The 12560-nt window shown below is 54.3% G+C and overlaps 1 protein-coding gene across 1 annotated transcript; it reads left to right on the plus strand.

Annotated features, from left to right (window-relative positions):
* Positions 1-10203: 10203 nt before the first annotated feature.
* On the plus strand, positions 10204-11858 carry LOC124700688. The gene has a single exon (XM_047232775.1). The coding sequence runs from the start codon at positions 10306-10308 to the stop codon at positions 11599-11601; it is 1296 nt and encodes a 431-aa protein (XP_047088731.1). The 5' UTR covers positions 10204-10305; the 3' UTR covers positions 11602-11858.
* Positions 11859-12560: the final 702 nt, after the last annotated feature.

Raw genomic sequence — 12560 nt, forward strand, 5'->3', positions numbered from 1 at the left:
GTCGCCCTGAACTTCTCCAGGGCGCGGGATACCTGCAATCATAGCCGCCAATGATGTACATACAATGACGCAAATTGTGTAGAATGATGATGGTTGTATCGTGTTTACCACTGTCATGACGCCAGTGCCGCTTACGGGGTTGTTAATAGCATGTTCGACCGCCGAGCAGAACTTGCTTGTCTCTTGTTTGATGTAGTTCCATCTGTTCCGGAGGGACTCTTCCGTCCGAGGGCCTGTGATATGGTACGGCGGGTGCATCCTGGTCTCGTTGTACTGCTACAAGACCTTGGCCCAATAGACCTTGCCCTTTTGCTGGGCGCCATTGATACAATTTTGGGTCGTTGCCAACCACGCTTCACACAAACACTTATCCTCGTCGTCGACGAAGCCTTGTGTCCTCAAGCTCTTGCCCTTCTTCTTCGTGGCAATGTCCGTGGGGATAGGCTGTGTTGGCGCGTCGTCGAAGTCGTCGACGGACACGGGTGTTGGCTGCGTCTGCTGGGTGGCGAACTGCCGTGCGGTCTCGATGTCCTCCGCATCTTGCGTTGGTGGCCAGTCATCATGCGCGCCTGTCCCGGCCCGATCATCGCGAACGAAGCTGTCGCCGTAGATAATTTCCTGGATGTCTGAATCATGGCGGTCCTTCCAATAGTCCTACGAACGACTGGACATCAGACGCATGATACACGGCACTCGCACACATTAACAGAGTTCACGTACCGGGTCGTCCATCGTTGGGGCAGGCGGCGCCATTTCGTTGAACAGGTTGCGGGGCTGCGGCATGCTCTCCTCCGACACCTGGCGCGTCTTCTGTGTCGAGCCCGGGCAGGAGTCACCGCTTCTAGGCGTCCGGTTGAGGTCAGGGAACCGCCGCCCCGGTCAACTTCACCGGCGGCAGGCCGGAGGCGAACCGCGACGCCGCGTGGCCCTGCAAGGGAGCGGGAGTTCCAGGGCGCAGCTCGGGAACTTACCGAGCCGGCCGAAGAGGCCGGAGGAGCGACACCGGCGATCCCCTCTCTCTTGACGAGCATGTAGCCCTCCGCTAAGGTCGGATGGAGGGCTACTTGCGCGACGCCGGCTTTGATCTGCATCTGCCAGGCCTGCTGGTTGGCGGTCGCGGCAGTCTTGATCTTCTTGTTCTTGCGCCGCCCGCGATGCTTTGCGGCCTCCACGATTTTCTTCTCCGCGGAGAGCACCTTCTTTGCCGCCTTCGGCTTTGCCTCCCGGCCGCCGCCGGTGGCGGCCCGCTTTGCTTCCGCCGGAGCTGCAGCCTCCATTCTGGCTATGGTCGTGGCTACGGGGGAGTGTGGGGCGGCGGCGGGTGCGAGGATTTGCTCTGCATCCATGGCGGTAGCTGCGGCGGCGAGGACGTCCATCGCTTCTGGACTGCTCGCGCCGGTCTAGTTTGCAATTTCACGCGGGGGAATGGCTAGTGCGGGAATAATATCGGCCTCCAGCCACTGACGCGCGGGTCCTACGTCTTTTTCGGCGGACGCTCGGCGCGACCGCCGAACGTCCGCGGAGACGCAAATCTAGCGCATATTTGGGCCAGGTTTGCGTCTTCGCGGACGGCCCGGTCACTCTGCGTCGCCCCGCTGGAGCAGACCCCAGACACATTTCCGATCACGGCGGACGCAAACGGTCGCTCTGGAGATGCCCTAACGTGACAAAACCGTGATCGTCTCCATGGACGTACGTACCAGAATTTCATCAACCATGCACCGATCGAGCAAGTAGCTAGGAGATATCGCGTGCTCGGGTTTGGCTCACTCAGGTCCGCCGCAACGTGACAAAACCCTGATCGTCCGCGAAGCAACGCAAGCCTCCCACTCAAACTGGTCGACGCACATGATTCGCCTTGGTAACGTGATAGGGCTGGCCACGCAGGTGACGTGCACGCCGTTGCACATTCCCAGGTGTCGTCTTTGCGCGGGCGGCCGAACTAGCGGGAAGCAGCCGATGCGGTTCGATGTCGACGGAGGAGGCGGGGAAACTTCTCCATCGATCAATCCGGAGGAGCTGGAGCTTGGAGCCCGCCCAGCGCACGCAGGCAGGCGCGCGATCGTCCAATCGCGGCGCGGAATTTTATCCGATCGGAATCTGAACTCTCCAAGGTGCCCAGCTGTGCCCAGGCTGGCCTCCATCCAGTTCCAGCAGCCGAGCCCGAGATCACAGCGCAGCACCACCACAACTTTCCTCTCCGGCTTCCGTCGACAGCCCGCCTGCCGCCCTTCCCCGCATGGCGCATGTGTCGCTGGCGGCGGGCCACGCAAGTTGCGCAGCCTTCTGTGGGCGAACCCCGTGGGCGACAGGGAGAGGAGGTCGATAGGAGGTGTGGCCCGCGGATTAGTTATTGGTCCGATCATGACGGGTTTATGTTGTGGATATGCACGGGCCATCTACCGTGCACCAGCGCAGCACGGCCAGCCAGTGGCGCAGCTAGGATTGGCCTTGAGTGGTATCAACAGCATAAATTAAATTCAGTGATAGATGAGGCTAGCGAGGTTGATATGTTAGTACATCATCCGGGTTCTAAATTAGTTGCCGTTGCTTTGCTAAGATTTGGCATATATGCGTGTATATCTAACAAGTACGTTTCACTGTGTAACCATCTATCTGGTAACAACCTCTACAACCGTAAGTTTTGCCTGGCTCCGGTGATGCAGGTTCAAGAACCACGGCGCGCCTTTGGCTTGTGCTAGTGGTTGTAGTCGTGATAGGTGGCATGCGTACATATTTGTAACTTTTATTACTTTTTAGTTATGTGTACTATTTATGATTATAAATATATTGTGGAAATTTCGCATGAAAAAACTAATTTGAAACGTAAGACATATAAATTGGGAGGAGATATAGGTGGGATGAAAAGTTGGTCATCAGTAGCTAGAGTAACAAGAATTGCAGCAACGAAAACAACGCCTCAAATGGCTATACGGCCCGCCAGATAGGAACTAGCGTCCCATAATTGTTTTATGTCTGGCGCGGCTCAATAGCATGTCCGGCATGTTCAGGCCGTCCCTGGCACACATGAGGCGTGATGGGAGTGCAGCCGCAAAGCCACATTGGATACCGATAGCCTGGTTTCACACGCTAGTGACCCAGCCTCATTTCGACCGCCACATCGCCTCTCCTTTTGCTCGAGGCCGCTCTAAACCTGCGAAATCACACCACTGCGGATGGTCATCAACAAACCGCACCTAGCCTACGCCTCCCCTGTCGCTCTCCACCGCTTTGTCGTTCGTCCACTCCACGCAAATGGTGCATCGAACTCACGCGCCTGGCTTGTTCGCAAGGTTTACGGAGGTATGCCTCTGGCGGCTTTTCCCTTTCTCGTCACCGTTCAGTTCATTGATTTTCTTTGTTTTTCTGATTTGTAGAATATGTGTAGCGATGATGAGATGGTAATGCATCAGCTCATGGATGAAGAAGCAATTGCCTCCGCCGATGAGGATGTGCATTTCATGATTCTTGCCTCTCTTGAATAATTACAAGTGGGTGAGAAGGCTACTCCCGAACTTGTAGGTTCAAAATAGGCGGAAAAAATCAAGGCCAAGGCAAAGAATGGCCGGGTCATGCCATACTTTACACCGAATATTTTGCCAATGATCCTACATATACTCCAAAGGACTTTCGTCGGTTATTTAGGATGAACGAGGAGCTGCTCATGACGATTCTGGATAGTGTGAGAAGGTTTGATTATTATTTCTTGATAAAGAAAGTTTGCACCAAAATCTCTGGTTTCTCATCAATTCAGAGATGCACTACGGCAATGAGGATATTTGTATATATAGATTTCCTCGAGATACAAAAGATGAGTACCTACACATGTCTAGTCCACATCCCAGTATCCATGTACAAATTCTCTAGGGCATTCCTCGAATAGTTTGGGTAACATTGGTTGAGAGGGCCAAATGAAGAGAAGATAGCTCTTATCATGGCACAAAATGGCCAACTGACATGATTTTTCTGGGATGCTCGAAAATATCTATTGCATGCAGCGGTCATGAAAGAATTGTATGTTTACCTGGCAAAGTTTGTACAAAGGGTATGACGGACATTGCAGTGTGGTACACTGTTGCGGACTATGACATGTATTTGGCAAGCTTTTTTGGGCATGGTAGGTTCATACAATTACATCAACGTGATGCCGTGATCACTGTTGTTTGCTAGACTTGTTGAAGGCCATGCTCCACCTAGCCGATTGCATCTATCTAAGATGGTCGACATTTGTGAAGTCAATTAGCGAGCCTCTAGGACAGAATGTCTCACTTTGCTTCGCGACAAAGGAGATGTGGAGTGAGCATTTAATTTGCAACGATCTCGATTTCCTATTGTTAGGTACTTTGGTCTTGCTTGTTTTTAGGGAGAGATGTGGGAAGTGATTAATGCAAACATGATCATTGAGAATAGAGAGTGAGCCCAAAAATCTAGCCATGGATGATCATCTCTGCCTCCTCGAATTAGGCTTTCGCCCCGCTTTATAAATAAAGCCACACACGGCCAAACCGATACAAGGTAGAGGGGGAGACCTCTTTACAAAGCAGATCAAAGATAAAAACAGAGAATAGAAAGGAGATGTCACACCCTCCAAGGTACAACCGACACTCCTAACTAAAGATGCACCCCGCCTCCTTGTGAAACCACCGGACAACGTCATCTCGTACCCACCAAGTTATTTGCCGGGAAGGGCCGCCTGCCCTCCCGCTCCGGGCCGTGGAGCGCCGATCCCGCCCGCGGACAACAAGTACCAGGAACTAAGACCCCAATGTCACGTGTAAAAGATAGGAAGCCGCCAAGTCCACCCTTCGCCGGGATCGAAGCACCGAGAGAGGATCTAAGCATGCCCGTCGATGACAACGAGAACCGCCCACGGGAATCCAAGCTCCACGACGACGCCCCCAAGAGGGTGACGACACAAGGTGCCGCCGTCGCCGAGACCAAGAACGGTCAAAGGTTTTCACCCGGAGCTCAAGCACAGGGGAGCAACCACAACGGTGCCCCCAATAGGGACACGACACCCGCGGGCGCCGTCACCGTTGGCGCCAAAGCGCTGGGCTTTCGCCCAAAATCGACTCCCGCCGCACGACGGACCGATGTGCAGCCCGCCATCATCAAACAGAGCCTCCGAGACCAGATCTGGGAGCCGCCACTGCCGAAACACCACCGACGCCAGGAATCCCCGCTGCCCACTCCACGCCATCCCCATGTCCCAGGAGATAAGCCACCACCACTGCAACATCGCTCGCCGTAGAGCCAAACGTGCAGCTTCCAGGGCCGCCGCCCGGCATCCACGCCCAACCCATCGGCCGGCAGCCACCACCATACGGACCGGCGGCCAGGGGCAAGGGGCGTGAGAGGTCGAGCCGAAGAATGAGCGGACACCGATCTAGCACGCGGTGGGCTGCCAACCGAAGGCCCGCCCGGCCCCGGACCGGTCGCGGCCAACGTGCGCGAGAGAGGCCCGCCGAGCCCGGATCGGGCCCGGATCTCGCCCGCCCGGCCCGGATCGGGCCCGGATCTCGCCGGCGCAGCCCGCTGCCGCGCTGCGCCGCCCACCATACCGCCAATGGTTGCCGCCGTCGTCCCCGACCCGGATCCTCGCGCCTCGGCCCGCCGCCGTTGTACCTGCGGGCCCCCGCCGCCGGAGATGGAGACGGGCCCGCGCCGCCCGAGACCGGCCGCCGCCGCCGCCGCGGCGGCGGCCGAGCACGCCGCGCCCGAGCACGCCGACACCACCACGAGGTCACCACGCCTGCCGGAGGACCGACCGCGCCGCCGCGCCCTCGCCAAGTACGTGCACTCGACGGCCGCCGCGGCCCGCGCCGTTTCTCCGTGCGAGGGGAAGGAGGGCCCGCCGCCGCCGGCGCCCGAGCTTTGCCGGCCGACGCCGTCCGGCGGCGGCGAAGAGGGGGAGGAGGAGAGGTAGGGGCGGAAAGGAGGCGGCTAGGGTTCCCTCCCCGTCGCCCACGGGAGCGACGAGAGAGGGCACGGGAATATGACCGGATGATCATCTCTGACGCACATACTTATGCGCAACTCCAAAATAATCTTGTGGAGCATCCGTGGAGACTTAAAGGAGAGGCCTATTGAATTATACTTGAATTATTTATTTAATTTTTTATTTTTTTAGTTCTTACAAAACTATTTATGTGTGTGATAAATTATGTATTTAAGTATTTTAAACATTACTAGATTGTTCAGATACATGGTCGAAACTGAAAAGTTCAATCGTGTCTGCGCGAGCTCCAAATATTGTCTTGGGTTCCTAGCCCGTCCCCTGCGCTTGCTGCTGCCCTCGCCGATGCATTTTGAACCGAGTGAGACATGCCAGCTTTGCGTTGGCCAGATAGAATGAGGTTTTACAAATTTCATGTCCAGGTGGAGCAAAACGGATATGTCTATTCCATTTGCGTCAAGGCCCTCGAGATGCCCTGATCACGGCACGTCGGCACACAGATAAACCCGTTATTATAATACGTCTCTGCACGACACAGCACACCGCAAATGCATTCGCTGAACCCGCTCGTGCACTTGATATAGTCTGCGCTGTTTCCACATGCGCATCGGCCAGATCATCGATCCACCGGGATTAGTAAATGGGTTCCGCCCCTGGATTCCAGCCGATCACAGCAGTGTGGACTGGGCTGACTGACCCACCTGGATCGATCGGTGGATGAGTCACCGGGTTTCGCTGGCTGGAGCTAGCATTGGATTCTTCAAAACATTCCAGGTGGGTGCGCGCGTGCAAGCTCGCGGCCAGACGCACGCTGCGTCCTGCACATGACAGCTCCCCTCTCCCTGTTGCTCCGTTGCTGCTGCTGTGATCCAGAGAGGAAACGACGAGCCGGGTACCTGAGATCCCAACGTGGAATGCTTCCGGCGCCAGCGTAGAATAGTATTGTAGGAGCAGCTACACGACGACTGATACAGTTGTGATCGAACTTGTGATATACCGTTGTTGCTGTAGAAAGTAAAATATACTACTCCCAGGCGAAATGCCCACCTGGATGTATACTGCTTATCTGCTAGCAGTTGTTACGATGACGGGGCTGCTTGTCATAGTCATAGTCATACTCGCTCGTGTTAATTTATAATGACCCTATTCTGTTTGTGGAAAAAAAATCAATACATGGAGCGTTGTGGATACTGGATTTCCTATGCTTCTTTTCTTGACTGGGTATGTTGGATGGCACGAGTTAAATTTTGATAGATAGAGGGGAAAATTCATGTGAGTTAGATTATTCTTCTATGGTAGGTTGGCCATTCATTTTGATATTCGCTTTGCCACTAGCAACAACGCTGAAAATTGAATCATTTAACTGGATAGAAAATTCTTTTTTTAACCATGATGTTATATAGAAAATCCCAATTAAGATTGTCACCAGCCATTTTAAAATCAACTTTGAAAAGTAAACTAGGCATTTTCTTTCTTTTGACTTCGTGTGAAACTTCACGCGATATAACCACACCTTCCATTATGAATCTATTCTTCATAAAAGTTGTTTCAGTTTCGTCAATCAGGTTATTCGCAAAGAGTACCAACTTTTTATTGACACCTTTGGTTATCATTTTCAAACTATCTACCAATATCCAACAACTTATCAATGAAACTATCAAAGAGCTTTTCCAAAGGCATCTTAATTACATTCCTAAAAATGTTGGTAAGACTCCCATGGGAACCTATCATGTCCAAGGGCTTTATTGTGTGTCAAAGAGTAAACAATTCTTTCTATTTTATCAAAACCTTTAACCAGCTTCTCATTTTCCTTAGATCCTAGGACATAACAAAAAGCAAAGCCAGTTCTTATCCTTGTTCTCTCAGATTAACAAAAAAAAAGTCTTATAGTATTCACTACCGTGATCAAGCAAGTTTTTATCACCTACAATTACTTCCTCATCATTCTTGAGCTTAGTTTTTTTTCCTTTTTCTTCCACTAGCCTTATTCATGAAATATCGGGTACAATTGTGCCCCAGCCTCAAGTCAATCCCCTTAGCTCTTCGCATCCACTTAATATTCTCCTCTTTTACTAGCTTATTTGGTTGCATGGCTAAATCAAGTTGCAGCTCTCTATCTGCAAGAGAGATTCCTACACTCTTTGCTTGTTTGTCAAGAACTATATCATGCCAGTTATGTTCTTCTTCTCATTTCTATAAGCTGCATCCTTATTTCAGGCCCAACCTTTTTGAACTTCTTCCAGGTTAAATACATTTTCCGGGTCCATTCTTCAATATCAGTTATGTAATTCCCAAATGGGATTCACAACCTCATGTATACAATCTCTCAAAAGCCACCTCAGTTCAAATTTGAATTGATATAGCTTAGGTGTTATCCCCCATGTATCAAGAAGCGAAGAAGTGTAGTCTGACCATTATGAGATCGGATATTTATCCAACCATCATGTGTTGACCAAAACCCTAACCGATTTTTTAAAAGTTGATACAACATGGTCATCACACCAAGTGAACTTCGTATTAGTCATTTTGATCTCCATCAAGTTGCTATTTTAAATAATACTATTAAAAATATCAGTCCAGCTACCATAACCTCCTCCATTACTACTTTCATCTTAGTTCCTAACGATATGCATGAGTATGACTTATAAGCTCCACCCAAGGGGAAGGCTATGGTAGCCTTGTACCGTGCCGGCATTGACTGAAACTTGCAGCACAAGGCTGACAATTCAAGGAATAGTTCATTGTTCAACTGTAGTCAAGCAGCTCCTTGCCTAGGTGGAAGTTCAACTTAACAGTCTCCACTGAAGTGCATGTATGTTAAACAGTGAATGAAACTAATGTGCCATCTGATGTGCCTCTGAGATCTGGTGGGGTATTGTTCGATGTGGATGGGCTGCAATCCAGTAAGGCAGCCCATGTAACCTACAATTTCTGAAATCTCAAGGCCCATCATGTTGGCAGCTTGGGGACAGTCTTGGGGGACAAAGTTTAATCCAACATTGCTAGTTGGGAGGGAGTTGCAGTGGTATATAAGGGCTGCTCTTCTACTCTTTCCAAGTGAGTGAGAACAGAAGGAGCCCTCGCGCACTCTTCCTCCTCCGCCGCCCGCCTTGCTTCATCACGTCGAGTTCGAGTTTGAGACACCTTCAAGGAAGCCTAAACTTTTTGCTTGGTGCACCAACTGAGTTGGGTACGTGTTGACCATGCATGTTGATGCTCGCCGCGTGTCCCTAGCTTTCTACGTGTGGTAACGCGGTCGGGTCGGCTCTCCTCCCAGGCTATATGAGTAGACATAACAGATCTGGAGTCTCTCTCTCAAAACTCTCACCACTCTGTCTTTCTCACGAAAAAGTTCATTTTGCTGCACTACTCTCTAGTCTTCCCCATCCCAGCGACTGCGTGCACAGCCATCCGGGAGAGCAGGCCTCCGAAACCCCGTCTATCGAGATACTGCACCGGGAGGCGGACGATAAGGTTTTGTGGAGCGTCTCGGCGCGACAGCTCCCTGCTGTTCGTGTTCTACTTCGCCGGTTTGACTGCTTCCTCGACAAATCCGACTACAACATGGGCGACATCAACGATGGCCATGCTGCTGCTGGTGCGATTTGATGTATGTGCTTAGTCTGATGTGTATGATTAAATATGCTAGTGCTTTTGTAATGTTGATTTCTATAATTAAACTCACTGGGAAATTACCTAATAATCTAACAAGTTCCTCCCGTGATCTCAATTTTTTTTTCGTCGCTGCCTCGTTGCAAAGAAGGTTTGTTCATGCCAGGTTCTGGTTGTTGAAGAAAGAAATTACTACTTCGTTCGATTTAAAATAACTGCACAAAACAAAATGCTGTCAACATTGCGTTTGTCGTGAAGTTGCCGTGACTGACAGACAGATGGACCCCCGAACTGTTCCCGGCGGGCCCGGACACTGCACGCAGAGTCCAAACCAGAAAAGAAGCAACCCAAACAAACCCAGAGCCGAGATCCGTGGACTTGGACAGCGCGGCAAGCCGAACAACTCGGATCCCTCCGTCGACCCGTCCAGCCTCCCTCCAGCCCGCCTCTCCACGTACCCGTCCCCACACACACCAGCTCGCACACCCCCGTCGTCCCCGATCTCTCACTGACACCATGGCCCGGGCTTTCGCAGTAAAGCGATCCACAGCTGGGCCCCGTCAGCTGTGCGGTTACAGCCATGGCTCACCAGGATCCAGCCTGGCCGCCTCCCCGTTCCCATATACACCCGCCAATCTCTCCCCCCTTATCTCCCAGGGATCTTCTCTCAGCCAGGCACAACCCACCCGCACACCCGTCGCTCGCCGGCGCCAGTCCAGTCCAGCCTCACCGGAGCCATGGACCCGTGCCCGTTCGTGCGGGTGCTGGTCGGCAACCTCGCCCTCAGAATGCCGGTGGCGCCGCCGGCCGCCGGGGCCGGCGCGGGCGTCCACCCCTTCCCCTCCCCCTGCTACTGCAAGATCCGCCTCGGCAAGATGCCGTGCCAAACCGCCCCGGCCCCGCTCGTCCCCTCCGACTCCACCACCGCTGACCAGAGCCCCTCGGGCGCCCTCGCCGCCGCCTTCCACCTCTCCAAGCCCGATCTGGAGTGGTTCGCGCGGAAGCCCTCCCTCTTCTCCCCCGCCCGCGGGGCCACCCTCAAGGTCTCCGTCTACGCGGGCCGCAAGGGCTCCGCCTGCGGCGTCAGCTCCGGCCGGCTCCTCGGCAAGGCCACCATCTGGCTCGACCTCAAGGGCGCCGAGGCCAAGCCCGCGGTCCTCCACAGCGGCTGGATCCCCGTCGGCAAGGGCAAGGCCGCCCCGGCCCAGCTCAGCCTCACGGTCCGCGCGGAGCCCGACCCGCGCTTCGTGTTCGAGTTCGACGGCGAGCCCGAGTGCAGCCCGCAGGTCATGCAGCTCGGCGGCGGCGGCATGATGCGCCAGCCCATGTTCACCTGCAAGTTCGCCTGCCGCACCAACAGCGACCTGCGCCGCCCCCCCTCCGCCAGCGCTTCCCCGGCGGCGGAGCGCAAGGGCTGGTCCGTCACCGTGCACGACCTCTCGGGCTCCCCCGTCGCGCTGGCGTCCATGGTGACGCCCTTCGTCGCCTCCCCGGGGACCGACCGGGTCAGCCGGTCCAACCCCGGCGCGTGGCTCATCCTCCGGCCCGCCGGCGACGGCGCGTGGGAGCCATGGGGCCGCCTCGAGTGCTGGCGGGAGCGCGGCGGGGCGGGCTCGTCCGACAGCCTCGGCTACCGCTTCGACCTCCTCGTCCCCGGGGTCGACCACTCCGTCCCCATCGCCGACGCCACCATCGCCGCCTCCAAGGGCGGCAAGTTCGCGCTCGACCTCACCTCCGCGCAGCCCCTCAGCCGCGGCGGCACCCCCGGGTGCAGCCCGCGCGGCAGCGGGGACTTCAGCCAGTGGCCTCTGGGCAACTACCGCGGGTTCGTCATGTCGGCGGCCGTACAAGGCGAAGGCAAGTGCAGCAAGCCTACGGTGGAGGTCGGGGTCGCGCACGTCGGGTGCGCCGAGGACGCGGCGGCGTTCGTGGCGCTCGCGGCGGCCGTGGACCTCAGCATGGACGCGTGCAGGCTCTTCTCGCACAAGCTCCGCAAGGAGCTCTCCCACCTGCGCTCCGACGTGCTCCGGTGACCCCGGCGGAGCGACAAGTCCTCTCACGATCAGAAAAAAATTGTACAGAGTAGCTGAGGATCTTAGGCAATTTTAGACGTTCCTTTAGTTGGTTTGTTGCGGCAGTTCAATTTTGGTTCAGATCGCTTTCTTTTTTGCGAGCGCTAGCTAGGCCCCGTGTGGTGTGAGTGATTATTTGGTTGGCAACTTCGCCTTTAGCCTTGCTTTGCTGTGCTAGCTGTGTTCCTCAATGAAAAATCCACAGCTTTTGTGTGCTATGTGCTACCACTCCACTTCGAGTTTGACCTTTGTAGAACAAGTCTTTTCGAGACATGTGAAAAGTTTGTACTCCCTCCGATCCATATTAATTGACTTCAATATGGATGTATCTAGAACTAAAATGTGTCTAGATACATCCATATTAGAGTCAATTAATATGAACCGGATGGAGTAGTTCTGTCTGCGATCACACGATTGTGATGTGAACCCCTGATTCTTTCTGTTATAAGGTAACACGCGCTGAAGAGAATCAACAAATTATCAAGACCGTTGTGTGTGCTATCATTGGCACTATGCAATCCTTCTTGATTTTGCAAGTAGCAAAGGGTACAGTCTCTACTGTGGATGATCAAGCAAAGGTTGCCTGGCCCTTGGGTGAGCCAGCAGTCAAAGCAGCATGCCAGCAATGCCCTTTATTTTGTGATGAAGGAGAAGGAGCTTTCGAAAGGAGGAAGGAACAGGAAACGCACGGCGGAGTAGGAGGAGCATGGGGGCATGGCAATGGCAGGTGTGGTGGTGGAGGTCCGGCCGGTCTCCCTGCCCATGCCGGCACGCCCACCAATCGCCCGCCGGCCGTACAGCGAGGGCGTGCGAGTGTGGGGCTAGCCTGGCCTGTGTAGTGTTGGAGGTGTCGTCGGGATTGGCGCCCAGCGACTCTCTCCCGTTGGCTGTCTGCTCCGGCGGCCGCTGGCCATCGGGGC

The sequence above is a fragment of the Lolium rigidum genome, chromosome 3 (genome assembly GCF_022539505.1).
Source record: "Lolium rigidum isolate FL_2022 chromosome 3, APGP_CSIRO_Lrig_0.1, whole genome shotgun sequence".
Taxonomy (NCBI): domain Eukaryota; kingdom Viridiplantae; phylum Streptophyta; class Magnoliopsida; order Poales; family Poaceae; genus Lolium; species Lolium rigidum.